Source organism: Apium graveolens, chromosome 5 (assembly GCF_009905375.1).
Source record: "Apium graveolens cultivar Ventura chromosome 5, ASM990537v1, whole genome shotgun sequence".
In the NCBI taxonomy this organism is placed as follows: Eukaryota; Viridiplantae; Streptophyta; class Magnoliopsida; order Apiales; family Apiaceae; genus Apium; species Apium graveolens.
Window position 1 is genome coordinate 15,838,108 of NC_133651.1, and position 18,411 is coordinate 15,856,518.

At 30.7% G+C, this 18,411-nt stretch overlaps 2 protein-coding genes across 5 annotated transcripts; both read left to right on the top strand.

The window, feature by feature from the left end:
• Positions 1 to 204: 204 nt before the first annotated feature.
• On the top strand, positions 205 to 5,080 carry LOC141659852 (uncharacterized). The gene is made up of 7 exons (XM_074466779.1): positions 205 to 324; positions 862 to 1,179; positions 1,264 to 1,711; positions 3,799 to 3,861; positions 3,943 to 4,161; positions 4,308 to 4,532; positions 4,629 to 5,080. The coding sequence occupies exons 1-7, from the start codon at positions 205 to 207 to the stop codon at positions 5,078 to 5,080; spliced, it is 1,845 nt and encodes a 614-aa protein (XP_074322880.1).
• Positions 5,081 to 7,987: 2,907 nt separating this feature from the next.
• Positions 7,988 to 15,895, top strand: LOC141723509 (disease resistance protein RPV1-like). Of its 4 annotated transcripts, none has more exons than XM_074525332.1 (6): positions 7,988 to 8,190; positions 9,163 to 9,415; positions 9,658 to 10,750; positions 11,491 to 11,769; positions 12,087 to 13,229; positions 13,308 to 15,895. In XM_074525332.1, the coding sequence occupies exons 1-6, from the start codon at positions 8,136 to 8,138 to the stop codon at positions 13,764 to 13,766; spliced, it is 3,282 nt and encodes a 1,093-aa protein (XP_074381433.1). In that variant the 5' UTR covers positions 7,988 to 8,135; the 3' UTR covers positions 13,767 to 15,895. The 4 variants fall into 4 exon arrangements, with proteins under 4 accessions (XP_074381433.1, XP_074381432.1, XP_074381431.1 ...); XM_074525331.1 differs by lacking the exon at positions 7,988 to 8,190 and having other exon boundaries at positions 8,472 to 9,415; positions 13,308 to 13,770; positions 14,279 to 15,895; XM_074525330.1 differs by lacking the exon at positions 7,988 to 8,190 and having other exon boundaries at positions 8,472 to 9,415.
• Positions 15,896 to 18,411: the final 2,516 nt, after the last annotated feature.

An 18,411-nucleotide genomic window follows, 5' to 3' on the forward strand; every position in this document is an offset into this window, starting at 1 on the left:
TGCAAAATCCAAAAATCCCAAATTATTATACAATTAACAACCGGTAAAAACAACACGGTAACAACCTGAAACGAGGCAACATAGTAACCACACAAGTATACACACATATATACGCACACAACATCATAGTTACCCCTCGCTAAAAAAGTATACCAGCGGTGAGGAAAGTAGGAAAGACGGGCGACAACAAGGAACGACAACCACATGCGGCAATTACCGAAAGAAATGGAGGAGAACAGCGGGAGAATCACAGAAAGCCACGGGGAAAAGAAAACAGGGGAGATAGGAGAGATTAATCGAGTGAGAGAGATACAGAGAGGAGAGGTAAGAGTCCAAGAGAGATTAAGGCTCTGTTCACTTCAACAGTTTTCTGGAAAAATATTCTAGGAAAACAAAAAAAGTAAAACATGTTCAAGTCTTCAGTTTTCCAAAAAAGAAAACAAAAAACTGGAAAATAAGGTTTTCTAAATTTTAACTAAATTTAAGAAAATTTTTGAAAACTGATTTTAGATGTTTTCCACAATTTTCCATATAAATTAGAAAATAGTATATTAACTTTAGAAAACTAGAATACACTGCATAAAATAAGGAGAGGTTATTTTAACGTTACCCATGATACACCACTTTATATTTTTATCTAAACTGTTTTTGTTCATGTTCTACTTCCTCTCTACTGAGCTCTTCTCCGCCTCTATTTTTCTACCTTGTTTTAAGCACCTTTCATTAATGTATGATTTCATGGAATTATTTGTTAATGTTGTTCATTACTTTTTAACCTGATGGTGTATGTATTATTTGTATAGTTTTAATGTTATACATATTACAATTAATTACTCTATTGTATATTTACAACAAATATAGATGGGTGCACACCCTACTCATGGAGAACCTGTGGAGTGGACTAAAGAAACTGAAAAGAATTTTTTAGAGATTTTGGCTGAAAGAGTTAAGAGAGATCCAAATAGAGCTCCGATTTTTAAAACAATTGACTGGCAAGAGATGGATGACAAGGTACAAACTGGAATAAAATATGGGCCTGATAAATTAAAAGGAAAATATCATCGAATGCGTTCAGTGCATACTAAATTTGGGGAACTTATAAATAATACTGGTGTTACTTGGATAACTACTACTGGTATGGTGAATGCTGATGAAAGTGTTTGGGATGCTTTTTTTAAGGTTTGGTCTTTCTTTGTTATTTTAAATTTTAGGCTAAATCATTGTTTATTATATAATACAATAAAATATTTGATAATTTTGCAGCGAGACAAAATTTTCAAGACCTTTAAGAAAAAAGGGTGTAAGATCTATCCATTGTTAAATATTATTTTCTTTAGTTCTACGGCTACATGTGCTTTTCATAATGCATCAAGTACTATACCTCAAACTTCAGAGGAAGAACAAGCAATTGAGCAAGAGTATTTAGGTGAATTTGAAGGTCTTGGTGATAATGTTGGTGGTTTTGAGGCATGTGAAGGTCAATCTGATGTCAGGGGTAAACGTAATTTTGAAGATTTAGAGAATGAATATATACTAGGACAAAGAAGAGCGCTAAAAAAGAAATCTGCAAGTGAAAAGTATGATGTTCTCATGCAAGTTTGGGAGCAATCAATGAATGCCAAAAAAGAAAGAGATCTTGCAAAAGTAGAGAGATACAAATCACAAAAAGTTGAAGCTACAAGAGATTCTGATGAGTACTCCATAAACAAATGTATGGTTGCACTTAATAACTTATCTGAAGTCTCCACGACATCTTTCAATAAAGTACTGGATTTCTTTACTAATACTGATTGGAGAAAAATATTTCTACTAATGAATGATGACATAAAAAAGGGTTGGCTTGATGATTTGAAATAAATTATTTAGGAAGTGCTGGTTTTATTTGAATTTATTTTCCAACAAGCTGAAAGAATTGTAGAATTATTCTTAATTCAACATGTTTGTTCCTGTTTGTAGAATTATTCTTATTTCAACATGTTTGTTGTTGCTAGTTCTTGTTAGACCTTTGTTCTGTTAATTTAATTTACTATGAAGATTACTTGTTTAGGTGTGTGTGTTTTAATTTAGTATTCAGCATGAGCTCCTGATTTTGTTGGTCATTATTGAGCTAATGGTGAGAACCTTTCTAATATGATGCAAGTTATTTAGCTTTGCAAAGTCTTTATAGTACCGTCTCACCAATTTGAGCATTGTATAAGTAGGAAGAGGTTAAAATAATATTTACAATTTACCAAAAACTTTGCTGAGTAAAAAAATACTTATAAATACAATTACAAACAAATATATGAGTAATAAAATACTTATAAATACAATTACAAACAAATATATGACGTATCAATATTATTGTACTTTGTTTTTACTAAACATTAACAATATTAAAGTAGTATACAATGTACGTATAATTTTTATATAATATTTATTATCCATTTTTTAGAAAAGGTTACATTTATTATTTTACTTTTTTTGTTAGGTTGTTTTATTATACTTTATTTTTACAAAAATAATATTATATACTTTGTTTTTAAAAAAATATTACATGTATTATTTTACTTTTTTGTTAGGTTGTTTTATTATACTTTAATTTTACAAAAATAATATTATATACTTTATTTTAAAAAAAAAGATTACATGTATTATTTTACCTTTCTTTGTTAGGTTATTTTATTATACTTTAATTTTACAAAAATAATATTATATACTTTATTTAAAAAAAAGGTTACATGTATTATTTTACTTTTTTGTTAGGTTGTTTTATTATACTTTATTTCCACAAAAATAATATTATATAATTTGTTTTTACATAAATAGTAATCTGTACTATTGTACTTTGTTTACTTTTTTTTTACAAAACTTAATAATATTAAAGTAATATATACTATAACTATAATTTTGGTGTAATGGTGATTATATATTTTTAAATAGTTATATGTACTATTATACTTTGTTATTAGATATGTGTATAATTGTACTTTATTTTTACTGTTGTACCTTATTCTTGAACAATATTAAATAATTATTAGATAGTAATGTGTACTATTATACTTAGTTTTTACAAAGATATTAATCTGTATTATTGTACTTTATTTTTACTAAATAAAATTAAAATATGATCAAGAAGGAAAAGAATAAAAAATGGGAATTATATAACTAAATATAGGAATAAAATATTAAAATTTAATTACAAAATATTAAATTAGTATATAATATACATATATAATTGTTTTGACAAGATATGCCTATATAATTTTTATACAATAGTAATATATATTTTTAGATAGTAATATGTATTGTTGTACTTTAGCTTACAAATATAGAATGTGAAAAAATTGAATGTTATTACTAATCATTTACTAAACAAATATGATAAAAAATAATTTTACAGTCACTACAAAAAAATATGTTATTTAACACAATAATGTTTTTAGTCAAAATTATAATATTAAAATATAAAATATCTCAACTGTATATCATAATTATTTAAGCATAGTTTTTTTACATAATAATATATTTATGGTCAAAAGCTTCACTTAACTGCATCATCTTCAGTAGCAAACTCTAAATAAGAGTAAGTAGTAGCGACCTAAGTTATATATACCGGTAATTAACAACCACCTAAGTTATACATGTAGCAATCATATAAGCACTCAGCATTCACCTTTTTTTATCATATTGAATATAGATTTTCTCTCAAATTCATCAACAACAGCTCCAATTCAGATGAGGATAGTGATGATGAATCAGATTTACTGAACATGATTATGTTAATTTCATTAACAGAATGTTCTAAATCTTTTATAGATATGCTACATTGTAGGACATCTGTATTGAGTGGAAAAGAATATATTAGAGAGATATCATGTGGTAATCCCATTCAGTGTTATGAATTATTCAGAATGAAACCACATGTATTCTTAAACTTGTGTGATAGGTTAAAAATGTCAGGTTTATTAGAATATTCTAGGAATGTTAGCGTGGAAGAAGGATTATCTATGGGATTGAGAATCTTATCTCACGGTACGAGACAAAGAGTAATTTGTGATCGTTTTCAACATTTTCTTGGTACTATTCATCGCTGGTTTAAAAGAGTATTGAGAGCATTAAAAATATTAGGAGTTGATATTGTTAAACCTGTGGATAGAGGTGAAGTGCAACCTGAAATCCGTAATGATCCGCGATGATATCCATTTTTCAAGGTATTTTGATCAATTATATAAATAATAATAATAATAATAATATCATCATCATCATCATTATCATTATCATCATCTAATGAACTATTTAATTTTAAATTATGTAGAACTGCATAGGGACTATTGATGGTACACATGTATGTGCTTGGGCACCTGCGTCCAAACAAAAATCTTTTCGTGGTAGAAAAGCTGTATTAGTCACACAAAATATTATGGCTATTTGCTCACTGGATATGATGTTCACTTTTGTATACACTGGCTGGGAGGGGACACCTAATGATTCCAGCATATTTTATGATGCTGTTGTTAGGCCGGAAAATAAATTTTCAATTCCAACTGGTGGTAAGTATCTTAATAAATTCTTTTATTTACTTATATTGATTATATCTATTGATAATAAATAATTTTTTTTGGTGTAGATTTTTTTTTATGTTGTAGATAGCGGTTATCCTAATTTAAAAGTTTTTTTAGCTCCATTTCGAAGTGAAAGATATCATCGTAGAGATTTTGATACTGGTGGAAGAATAAGAGGAAAAGAGGAATTATTTAATTATACACACTCATTTATCCGAAATGTGATTGAACGCGCATTCGGTGTTCTTAAAACTAGATTTCATATTTTAAAAGATATACCAAATTATCCGTTTAGGCGTCAAATGTTGATTCCACATGCATGTTGTGCATTGCATAACTTTATACGGATGGAGGATCGAGCTGACAGATATTTTACAATTTATGGTCAAGATTATTTAGAAGTTCCGGGAGAAGGGTCTAATGTTGTTCAAGAAGGTTTTCCATTGGATATGACTAATCATGACAAAATGATTCAAGTTAGAGAATCAATTGCTAATAATTTGTGGAATCATCATACAACAAGGGGCCGAAGATAATCATTTTCGTATGATTTCTAAATTTGCATTTTATTTGTTTGATGAGAATAAGTTTCATGTACAAAATAAGCTTGAATAATTTGGTGCGGTAGATATGACACCGTAGAGAATTTTTTTTCATTTGAGTTAAAATTTGCGTTTACTTGTTAAAAGAGAACAAGTTTTATGGCATAAATGAGTTTGAATATTTTTTAGTTTTTTTTTATTTTACAAATAACTAGTATAAAAATTGTACAATTCATAATCTATATATTTTGTTAAGTTTGATTTTTTATTTCCATATTAAAATTAAATTATAAGTAGATTATATATAATATTAAGTATTTATAATAAATAATAAGTAATTTTAAAAAGTAAATTTAAATATAAGATGTTTCACTTTTGTAAAATATTTGTTATGCGAAACATGTTTTTCAGTTTTCCAAGAATAAAAAACTGTAACATGAAATAAGTTTTCCATTTTTCTTTATTGAAAAATTGCTTTACTTTTGGAACACATTTTCTTTGTTTTCCAAAATTTTCTAAGAAAATGAAAATTCAAGAAAAACAAAAAAAATGAGAAACAGAAAACTGTAAAAATTAAGTAAACAGTCCCTAAGAGATTGGGGTAAGGAGTACAAGGGTGTGTGTTTTGTGTGCTGCATTTTTATTTTTTTTATGTTTTTATTTTTTTGTTATAACTCAATTCGTAGCAAATAAAGTTCCTAAACACCTCCCACGTTTTTGTTAGATTCGCAAGAATGGGACACGCGTAATATTCACCTCATCGCACCCTGATTTTGTCCCGCATTTTGTATCTTAATGAATCAAAGTGCGGGTGAAAATAACCCAAAAAATTACCAAAATAATTTTATAATTTCTGGAATAATTAAAAACTAATACCATAAATATTTCATAATTTTTGAAATATTTTGAAATTTAACATCAAACCCACATTTCGTGATTTAACGAACAAATTTGTGAGTGAAACTAACTAAAAAAATTACCAAAATACTTCTAAAATTCTCGAAATATTCAAATACTAATAAAATAAAGTTTCATAATTTTTAAAACATCCTTGAATTTAATTTTAAATTCACACTTAAATACAATCAGAAAATCATTTAGTGATAAATATTTGGCAAATTATTACTTTCTAAATTTTATAAATTCCTATAAATAATTATTAAAATTATAAAACCATAAAAATAATTTTGAAGATAATTTAAATATTTTTGAAAATAAATTTTCAATAAAATCACTTTGAAAGACAAGAACAAAATGATACGACTCAGTAATTAATAATATAAATAATCCTCAATCACAACTGAGTCACACACAATTAATATTACATACAACACATAGTTGACAAAATAACCACTCAATTCCAAATATTACAAAACCAACTCAATTTACCGATATCAATAAAATGATCGGCTTTCAAATAAATTTTTGAAAATTATACATTTAAGTCAATATTTTCAGAAATTAACAAGAATCGATACAATACTTAACAATTAGCACATTACCATTTAATAACACAAACTCGTCAAACATGAATAAAATATCACCATTTTACTCCTTTCACATCAGAAAATCACATAAGCATATTCAAATAATAATAATAATAATAATAATAATAATAATAATAATAATAATAATAATAATAATAATAAATTCTGAAAAATACGGAATATCACAAACAAACAATTTCTTTGCGATCTTTGGAGTGTCCTCTCTTCTGTAACTTCGATCTGCTATGCCCCTGATTCTGCCATTTTTCGAACTTTCTGCCACTACTCTCATCAACGACTCTCCCAGGTTTCTCATACGAATATCTTCTCCAAGAATCGAATCTCGAACTCCATCAAAAGTCATCTTACCGCTCCCAGATGAATTACTTATAACAGTGACAAATCCTGACCAACTGTCTGGTAATGAGGATGCCAACAACAAGGCGTGCACTTCATCATCGAATTTAATATTCACCGATGCCTATCTTGCTAGGATAGAATTAAATTCGTTCACATGATCAGCAACACAATCGTCTTCACTCAATCTCGTGACAACTAACAAGCGAATCAAATACACCTTATTTGAAGCAGACGACTTCTCATACATGTTTGACAAAGCCTTGATCAACCCATAAGTTGTCGTTTCCTTGATGATATTGCCAGCAACGTTCTTCGCCAAAGTCAACCTGACAACCCCAGAGCCTGCCTGTTCAATAATTTATAGTCTTCATCCTTCATTGAAGTTGGTTTCTTCTCTTCCAGCGGTTCGTGTAGTTTTTTTGATACAAATAATCCTCAATTTGCATCTTCCGAAACCCTGCCATCAAATTTGTCGATCTTTACCTTCCCGTCTTCTGCCATCGCTCCCATTCACCTGACAACTCCTAACACCTTCCAGAGATTAATCAGCAAGTCGGAGATTAATCGGACCGATTAATCGAACATTAATCAGAAGAATATAAATATTATTTTTAATTTTTAATTTTTATAATTATATAATGATCAATATGACAAATATTTGTTTGACAAAAGAAATTAGATAGATATTATAAAATATCTACACATTTGACATTCATTATGTACTAATTATTGAGTTTACAATATTAACTATATTTTAATTCACATTTCTAAACTAATTACAATATGTCATTTTTATATTTTAAGTGAGAAAATAAATATATTAGATTAATTATTACTTTCTACCAATACTTTATATTAGAAATTGGCATAATATTGTGTGAAATTATGAAATTAATAAATTAAAATCATAAAAACATAAAAAAAATGATTTTTTAATTATTTCCGTCTAGACCGTTTATGACCGCGTAGCCCGCCTAATTCTGATTTTGACCCGATTTTAAAAAAACGCCTAAATCGGTGCTTAGATCCGAATCGGGCGTTCTAGGCGGCTAATTAGACGGATTTTTAGAACACCTGCTGGGGTGACGTTGAGCTGTATTCAAATTAGTAGATTGTGAATTATAAGTGGGCGTTTACTGTAATGAGCAAAAAGAAAACAAATAACTAAAATTCCTCATTCATCCCTGTAATTCAAAATCCAAATGCCCAGTTCTGTAAAGGAGCACTGTCCCTTCCTCTCCCCTATGGGTACTACAGGTAATCAATTTCTTTTAACAATATCAATTTCAGTTTCCATGACATTTGAATGTTAATTTATGTGGAAAGGTAGTTTAATATTAAAAGAACATAAACTTTTTATGTACACTAAACTAACTTTGCTGAACTTTTATAGTGTTCAATATTATTCTTTACAAGTTGATTTCGTAATGATCCGGCATGATTTTGTTTCATTTACTATAATAATTAAGTTGCTTACTCTATGTAATCTGATTTTAACGTAATGTATATTTTTTTTATAATGCTGGCCTTGAGCAGAGCTTATATGTATGTATTGTCATTTGTGTTTGCTTTCAATTTCTATTTGGCAGCTTATATTAATAATTTCTAGAGATCGCATACACCTCAATGAACTGCAGTTTTAAAATGGGCTACAAGTTGACTCTAAAATCACGTAAACTAGTTAACTAGTTAACTTCAGTTTATATTAAATCATAGGCAACTCCATTACAAGTTAACTCGTACAGTTCTAAAATGTGGTAGAAGTTGACTTTATAATTACAAGAACTAGTAAATTTCAGTTCATACTCACCTTCATCCGAGCAGATTCTGCTAAGAAGCACCATTCTTTATCCATGGAAATCTCAAAACAAGTAGTTATAAATTGCGCTTTGCTCGTGCTCATAATACTTGCCATACTTGCAATCATCATCCGTATCGTTTCCATTAAGAAGCACTGTCCTTCTCCCAATGATACCACTAGTAATCTCCAATCAGCTGACCCTTATTGTTCTTCAACCTCTTCTCCATTTCCACCTACTTGGGATGTGTTCTTGAGCTTTTACGGCAAGGACACTCGTAGTAACTTCACTTCACATCTTTACACTGCTTTGGATCAAGCTGGATTTCTAACCTTCAGAGATGATCCTGCTCTTGAAAAGGGCCAAGAAATTTCATCCAGTCTATTTGACGCCATTAGAAATTCAAATATGTTTATTGTTGTTCTTTCAGAGAACTATGCTTGTTCACCATGGTGCCTTGACGAGCTTGCAGAGATCCTTAGTAGCAATAGAACAAAAAATCAGGTTGTTCCTATATTTTGCTATGTTAATCCATCAGATGTTCGGCACCAGCAAGGGAGTTTTGGGAAAGCTCTTGATGGTCATAAAAAGCGTTATCCCGTTGATATGATTGAGAAGTGGAAATCAGCTCTTTCTGAAATTGCTGCACTATCAGGACACCACCTCAGACAAGAAGCAAAGGAGTACGTCCCTTTATTTAATTTTGAAATAGTATTTTTTGTTGTTCACGAGTTACTAACGTCATTGCAATCTAACTAATTAAATTATTTTATGGAGAATTAGGATTTTGATTATTTCATCAGGTAAATAGATAATAAAACATTTGACCGGGGATTAAGAACCCGAAGCTCTCTCCAGACTGGATTTTTTTTCCTGATTAAAAAAACTGATAGAATCAAAATTATGTTTTTATGAATTAAAACAGGAATGAATCGGACACCATTCAAGAAATTGTGGGGAATGTGGTGACACGGGCCTCTACAACTGTATCACACCTTAAAAAGTATCTATATGGAATAAATTCTGCTGTTGAAGAGATATATCATAAACTGAGCATGGAGTCTAATGATGTACGTGTCATTGGTATATGTGGCATGGGTGGAATTGGAAAAACTACAATTGCTAAAGCTTTCTACGACAATTATTTCAACAAATTTGATATTAGCTGCTTTAATGAAAATATTAATCAGTATTCACAAGAAGGTAGTCCTTCATTTCCTTTACTTAAGCAACTCTTGATCGAGCTTCTTGGAAAGAAGGATTGTAAGGTTACTGGTGTTGAAAGGAGAATAAGAAAATTGAGAAAAATTCTTCACTCTAAGAAAGCTCTCGTCATTCTGGATGATTTGAACCAATCAAACTATTCAGAATTGCTGCTAGCAAACCTTAGCGACTTGTTTTCAGCTGGAAGTAGAATTATTATTACGACAAGAGATGCAAACCTGCTAAATAAAATGAAAATGGATATTTCAGTTGATATTTATGTGGTGAAGACATTAAAAAAAATTGATTCATTGGAGCTCTTTTGCTATCATGCCTTCAGAAAACCCGTGCCACCAGAAAAGTTCAGGGAGCTCTCCCTAAACTTTGTAACTTATGCTGGGGGTCTTCCATTAGCTATCAAGGTTTTGGGTTCGTCTTTGGTCGGCAGGACTTACGAGTTTTGGAAAGCTAAACTTGAAAAAGTTGAAGAAATCCCAGAAAATGATATATATAAAGTCCTTAAAATGAGCTACGATGAATTAGACGATGAGACGGAGAAGGCAATCTTCCTTGATATTGCATTTTTCTTTGTTGGAAAGGACAAAGATGAGGCAGTTCATGTATTCAAATCTTGTGGTTTCTTTCCGGATGTTGGAATACCAATTCTAGTGGACAGATGTCTACTGACAATTGGTACAAATAATAAGTTTGAGATGCATAATCTTATCCAGGAAATGGGAAGGGAACTTGGAAAGAGCAAGAGCACACACTTGTTTTTGCGAGGAAATGCAAGGAAGGATTTGCGAAATCTAGAGGTAATCAAAATATAAACACTGTTGTAGTTAGTCTTAATTATCACTCGACATAACACGCAACAAATTGCAATGAGTTGGGTTAATAAACTGATCTTGGTATCTTAAGTTCTATAATTAAAGATAAAGTACTGTGATCATTTATTAGTGCGCCCTTTTTTAGAATACCTTAATTTACAATTATTACAAGCATCACCCGAGCTTGTGTCACCGAGTCTGTGCAAGAAAAAGACCGGTAAACCTTTTTAAAAGGCCAACCCTTTTTAACTCTGGTTCAAATTTTTACTGATTCTATTCTGTATACTATTGGTAAGCTTTAGTTATCATATGATCTGATTTTCAAAATTTCATCATTTAATAAGACAATTATGTATCTTTATGACTCTTATGAACTTTTTATCCTGATTATCTTCATTATGTTCCGGCCCAATCATTTGGCTTAAAGATATGACCGCAGTTCGCATTTCTGCTTCGAAAATATACATTATAAAGGCATCTTGTGATTTCTTATATGATAATTTCCAAATTTCCTATATTAGATTTAGTATCTACATGATTTTACGGAAGACAAATAAAATTAAGTGTCACGTGTTAGATTTAACAATGTGTTAAATGAATGAATGATTAAAAGGTTTGGGTGTTTCGCTAAAAAGAAAAGGTTTGTGCTGTCTAGATCCGTTAGCATTTATTTCAAACTTTTATATCATCTTCCTTTTAATTTTTTTCCCTATTGATTAAATCAGGAAAGAAATGATATTGAAGGTCTAGTCTTAGACTTTACGACTTCGAAATATGGACAAGTGACTACCTTTTTGTTTGAAAGAATGCCCAATCTGCGGCTACTTCAAATAATCGATGCACCTGATATTAAAGGAAATTTTAAAAAAATATTTCCTAATTTAAGGTGCATTAGATGGCATTCTTGTCCATGGACACATATACCTTCTACATTTCTTCCACCCAACATCGTCTCCCTTGATATGCCTTCTAGCAAATTCAAAATTTTGTGGAAGGGGCCAAAGGTACTTTCTCTCTTAGTAACCGATATTCAAATGTTCATTTATTATTTATAATTCTTTTAAGTTATTTTAGTTTATTATTTTTTCTGTTTTTGAATAACAATTCTAATTAAAGTTTTTACTAGAAAAGGAAATCACAAAAACTAATATCTAAAAATATGGTTTTTCAAGCACTTTATCATGGAAAACAATTTCACTTAATTTGTATGTTTAAAAAATTTAAAGAGAAACTGAACAATCCGTATTATAAAAATATATTATAACTATAGTGGTACACTAAATGTATTTTGATTATTTGCTGGTTTAATTGTTTGAAACAGCCTATCAAACATCTAAATAATTTGCGTTATTTGTATCTGAGGGCATGCCGTGATTTAAAACGACTACCAAAGCAGTTGGGTGATATGAAGGCCTTAAAGAAGATTGATGCAAGTTATACCGCAATTGAGAAATTGCCGGATTCAATTACTCACCTCAAGCAATTGGATGAGTTAAACTTGGTATGTTGCGAGAAGCTAAGTAAGTTGCCTGAAGAAATTGGGAATATGAAAGGTTTAAAGATGCTTGATGTAGGTTCTTCAGCAATTGAACAACTGCCAGATTCATTTGGGGGCCTCATCAATCTGGGACGACTGCATTTGTCCAACTGCCAAAAGCTTAGAAATCTTCCAAATAACATATGGAAGCTCAAGTTGCTTAAAGGACTATATCTGAGCAAGTGTTCAAACCTGGAACAATTGCCTGAGCAATTGGGGAAGATGCAATGTTTAGAGGAGCTTTATGCATGTGACACGGCAATTGAACGAGTACCAGATTCTATTGGACTGCTGGGTAGGTTAAAAGGGTTGGATTTTACAGATTGTAAGAAGCTCAAATTTGTGGCCAAAAGTATCTGGAATCTTAACTCGATTGAATATTTATATCTTCACCCTGGGGATACAGCTAAAATTAGTTTACCTGATTCAGTAAAAAATATGAAGAAGCTGAAAACTCTGAACCTGAGTTGTAATGTAGGATTATGCCTGCCTATGATTCAATGTTTCTCTTCTTTGGAAAGCTTAACTCTTACAGATGAGGGACAGATTCCCTCTTCAGCGAAACCATTCAGCCTTTCTAAGCTTATAAACCTACAACATCTTAAATTGTATAACTGTACAAATCTTGGGTCCTCCCTTCCGGAACTTCCTTTAAATCTAGAAGAGTTAAGGGTATATAATCAAAATGCACTAGAACAACTACCTGATTTATCGAGCTTAAGAAAGTTGAAAGAATTATGTATATGGAGATGTGTCAGTCTCCAATCAATCTCGTTGCTTCCGTCTCATCTTCAATCACTTTTAGTTCACGAGTGCACAAGCCTACAAGATCTACCAGATATGTCGATGTTGAAGGAATTGGTAAAGTTGAGTTTTACCGGGTGCAACAATCTGAAATCAATAAGTTTGAAACAGAGTTCCCTTGAGGTCTGTTTCTGTTGGTTCTCACAATGACACACAAACACACTTGTATAAATCAATTCATATTTTTATTTTATTTTACAGATACAATCCTACTTTCCATTTAGTGCTGATCTACCAAACAGAGAGGTTGCAGAATGGTTCAACTATAAGAGCACTGGGCATACAGTCTGTTTTGATGTCCCGCCAAGCTTTGGATCTAACTTCTTAGGTCTTGCACTCTGGGTTGTGTATACATGCAATGCCAAAGAGATCTGGACATACGTGAGCGCTGTTATCACGAATGAAACGGAGGGTATAACAGAGAATCATCCCATCTATTTACAAACTGTAGTCGGTGAAGCACAATCAAGTATACAATGCATTAGAGGAAAGAAGCTCTCAATGAAAAGTGGAGACACGGTTAAGGTTTTTATTTCAAGCTTATTGTATTCTGGTTATAAAGTGGATATGGGAGCTTCTATTGGAAAAGTTAAGGTCAAGATGTTTGGGGTTCATTTGGTACAGAATAGACTCTCAACTTCGGTTTATCAACTCAAATAAACTCGTAAGATAATATTTGAAATTTATTTAATGGGCTAAATTAGGGGGAAAAAGCATCCTCTTTGTTATTACTAAATCTTCTATATCTTCTATATATCTATATAAAATAAAATCTCAGGCGGCTGACTTGGCAGTTGGCAGCCTCAGCTACTCACCTATTTATTCCACAATTCCTTATACTCTCAGCTAACAGAACAGCTATTACTAGCAGAATTTCAAAATACCATATTTAAACTTCAGTTATGGTCTCCCCGCCTTCCGAAACTGATAAGCTCTTATCGATTTTAATGGCCAAACCAGCTGTGACAAGATAGTTTCAGCCGCCTCTGTTTTAATCTTCATTATGAAATAGAGTTTATCAGATTTCCATTTAGGTTGTTGAATTTTTGGTCACCGCATGCCATCGGTGATTGGATTTTTACCTGCCTAATATTAATCTTCTACCATTCTTCATGTAAGTATGTTGTGCATATATTTAATTATGCGGCTGATGCACTTTTTTCCGCTGCCAGCATCCTGCATTTTTTACAGACTCCCTCGCTATGCGCATCCATATATGTACTCCCTTTTTTATTGCAGTTCCTCGAGGTAAAAAATTGGTTTCCTTTAGTTATTTTTTTTTCTACCATCTGATTAATTTAACACATATGCCTTTTTACCTTGTGCCTTTTGAAAGACTGGTGGACATCATAGTTTGCCAACAAGAAAGCACTGGTGTTATTTTTGTTTAACTTCTGTTGGTTTTAACCAACTCCCTTTATTTAACTTTTACATAATGCAGCATATTCTTCTCACAAGCTTCACTCTGATCCAGGATTTTAAACATTTCTGTGCTACTTGGGTAAACATTATTCCACTGAATTGTCGTTATTTCCAGCCTTTTCTGTTGGTTGAGGTACTACATGTACCGTCTCATTTAATTTGTTGTAGTTCTTACTCTGACTTGCGGTGAATTCAGCCTAATTTGGTTGGAATATTGAGTCAGAGCAAGCTGATTTATGCCGAGCTTTTGTTGTATTCCACTGATTCATTATTAGTCCAACACCATGGTTCCCGGTTTGCTGCTTTAGTGGAATGACTGCCAATATGAGATTTCAATGGTTTGATGTTCATTGTCGATGAAGATGCCTCATTTGATTTAAATACTTAGAGGCTGCTCCAATTTTTGAACAATAACTGGTTTTTCAGCTATGGTCACCACTGATGATGTTTCTCTCCGGCACATCGAATTTGAGGGCTGTTTGGTGCACGCATTTTTGCTGAGACCGAAATCGATTCCACCACCATTTGTTTTTCGAAACTACAGCTTAAATTTTGTGGTGTAGTGATGTGGTGTTTGACTTGAAGCTACTGTTCCGTTGTCTTTTTTATGTTGAATCAGTGCTCAACAAAGTTGGTTGTACTTTTGGTCCTTAGCACAAAACTAAATTGAGGCAAGTTGTGCTTCCACTGCCATTAGCTGCTGAATGATTTCAGTTCTTCCTGCAAATTGAGAGTCGGTTGCTATTGTTTGATGTGCAAGACGTTGCTTTGAAGGGGTTAGGCACCGTCCTGGACTGAATCGGGTTATGTTGAGTTTCTGCAATGGTGATAGTTGCAGCGGAATTTGATTTATCTGTTCACATCATAATTCACTGCTATATTTTCCAACTGTTGGTGTTTTATGCTTCCTTGCATCATCCATGTTCTTTACCCTTGCTTGATTTAATTTCTTGTTAGATGCATTATTCAGTACCAAGATCTTTTTTGTATTTTGATAGGCAGTACCATGATTTAAATGTTTATATTTTGTGAGGGAAATGTCACAGAATTCTTAGAAAAAAAGTATCTCCAGTGGAACCATTAACATGTATTTGATTAGTTTTGCAATGGGTGTTTTATATGCAGTGTGCCACTAATTTGCAGGAGAAACGTTGGATGGAATAGATTGAAATTGATTCTTAAAGAACCTATTTCACAATTGATCGTTGCCGCTTCTTGACCAGTTTTGCAGAGCATATAACTCACAAACATTGTAGCTAGGCCTCTGCAAGAAGACGAGATTAATCATGTTCTCTATCCCCTCAACTCCCCTTGGTTAAATCATAAATGGATATATAGAGATGTTCATGGCCGAAGTCTATTTGATGTTTGTTCCCAGAAACATTAAGGCCTAGACCATCAGATTACACATCATCCTTCCAATCCGTTTTTGTTAATTTTCTATAACTACTACTACTACTTATTTTTGTTGGTACTTCTTATTAATCTTGATGGGTTTTATGGAATCCCCTATTTCATTGGAGTCCAAGCAAGTAAAATATAACTTAAATTATTGCAAAACGTATTATTTTTCGAATGATAATTCTACAAATATCACAATTTTATTAAAAATTTTGCAGATTGCATAAATTTTACAAATCAAACGTTGCAAAATATATTATTCTACAAAACATGATTAGTTTGCAGAATATAAATGTTCATGTTGCAGAATAAACATATTATACTTGTATATATATGAGATTTGCATTATTTTATTGAAATAATAATATTTGTGAAACATGTTTTGCAAAATAACATATTTTAGAAGATATTTTATTTGCAGGATATAGATGGACTCCGAAAATTTTAATTAAAAAGTGGATTTCATAAAATTTTATTCTTGATATATGTAAATATTTTGGTTATATTAAGAGGCTTCACATCATTTGTAACATTCATTAATCCCACTTTCTGGTCATAGTAGTCACGCCAATTGAGATCAATAGAAAAATAAATATTTTGTCAAAAAAAAAGATTAATAAAATATAGGCAAAATGGTATATAACCATGTTTTTGTGTGACAATAGATATACATGTACTAGTTCTCTTCTATATTAAATCCTTGCCAAGTTATTGGTATCGGATAAACTTGACCGCTACAAGTTTTTGTGGAGCAGGAATAAGGTTTTCACGACGATGACTCCAACTGTGTACTTGAAATATCTTCAACAGCTTCTCAGTTTATTTTCTTAATTTAATATAAAATATTGAATTTTAGTATTTTAAGATATCAATAGCTATTCACAACTTCAACAATATTCCTTATATTCATTTCTTATATAATATTTAATCATTAAAAAGTAACATTATTACATAAAGTGAAGAAAGAGAAAGTATTTATTTCAAATATATATTATAAAATAAAAATTATAAGAGGAGAAAGGTTAGCTAAAAATAAGGAATTAAAAAGTAACATTATTACATAAAGTGAAGAAAGACAAAGTGTTTGTTTCAAATATATATATTATAAAATAAAAGTTAGAAGATGAGAGAGGTTAGCTAAAAATAAGGAATGAGAAAAATATTTTAGTGGATCTTAGAGCAAGTCCAACAGTCGCTTAACAAGTTCCTTATAAATATTATAAAATATTAACTCTTAGTGATTTAAGACATAATTTTGAATTTGAACTCCAACAATGATCCTTATCTTCATTCCTTATAATTAAAATAATAATAAATATGAATGAGGTATGAAAAAAAAAGAGAGAAAAAGACTAAAAAGAAGAGAGAAAAATCAATTTTTTATTGATAAAAATGAAATAAGAAATGTCTTGTGGTACCTTAAAGATAAGGCATGAGTGTGATATCTTAGTGATATAAGAAACCACTAAGACAATGTTGGAGTGCAAATTTTTATCATATTACTTATATTTGGAGTTAAGAGCCTGTTTAAGGGAGCCGTTGGACTTGCTATTAGTGATTTAAGGAATCACTGGGATGTTTGGAGTAGTTTTTTTGTCAATATTCCTTATACTTCAAATAGCTAAACTGTTGAAGTTGCTCTTAGTTAAATAAGGTCTCTGGTGATAAGGCTGGTCTAGAAACTATTTTGAGTACGTAATCTAATTAAATAAGTGAATTTTTTCAATTTATTTAAATTCATAAATATTTCTTAATGTTATTTTAAGTATTCAATATATGAAAATAAATTATTATTATGAGAATTGTATATATTATAAAATTTTAAATAATATATCTCAATAAATTAATAAATTATTAATATATTGGTAAATTAATAAATTATTAATTTATCGATATATTAATATTTCAATTAATTAATAATTTTTCATGATCTCAAATATATTAATTTATCGAGGTTTTCCTATAGCTTAATCTAAAAAGCAAGGTGCAATTTTACTCATTGATGTTTTTTGAGTTTACAATAGTTAACATTACCAAATTAGAGGATCATGTATAAGAAAATCGCAAAAATTTCTTAATTTCCTAAAGGGAAATATTACTTTCGAGCAGCTCTGTTATAAAAATAACTGATTTTACTGATTAATCACTTCTTGCCCGGGTTCGACGGCACTTCTTGTCTTACACATCAACATGGATAATTGTAAACTATAAATCACATTTCCAAAAAAAGCAACCCCTAACGTTAAATATAAAACAGTACAAATTATTTGTACAGTTATATTACTCTTACATATGCACTAACTACTTTTGGAAGTTGTTGGCTGGTTAAATGTAATGACGATTATAGTCTATTATTATATATACATGACATTGTTTGGAATTAGATTCTAAGCATCAACCTTGCAAGTTGTAATTTTGTGAAAACTGACCTAAATTCATACAAGGAGGCGGCTGCTGCTGTTACCAATCTTGAAGCAAAATT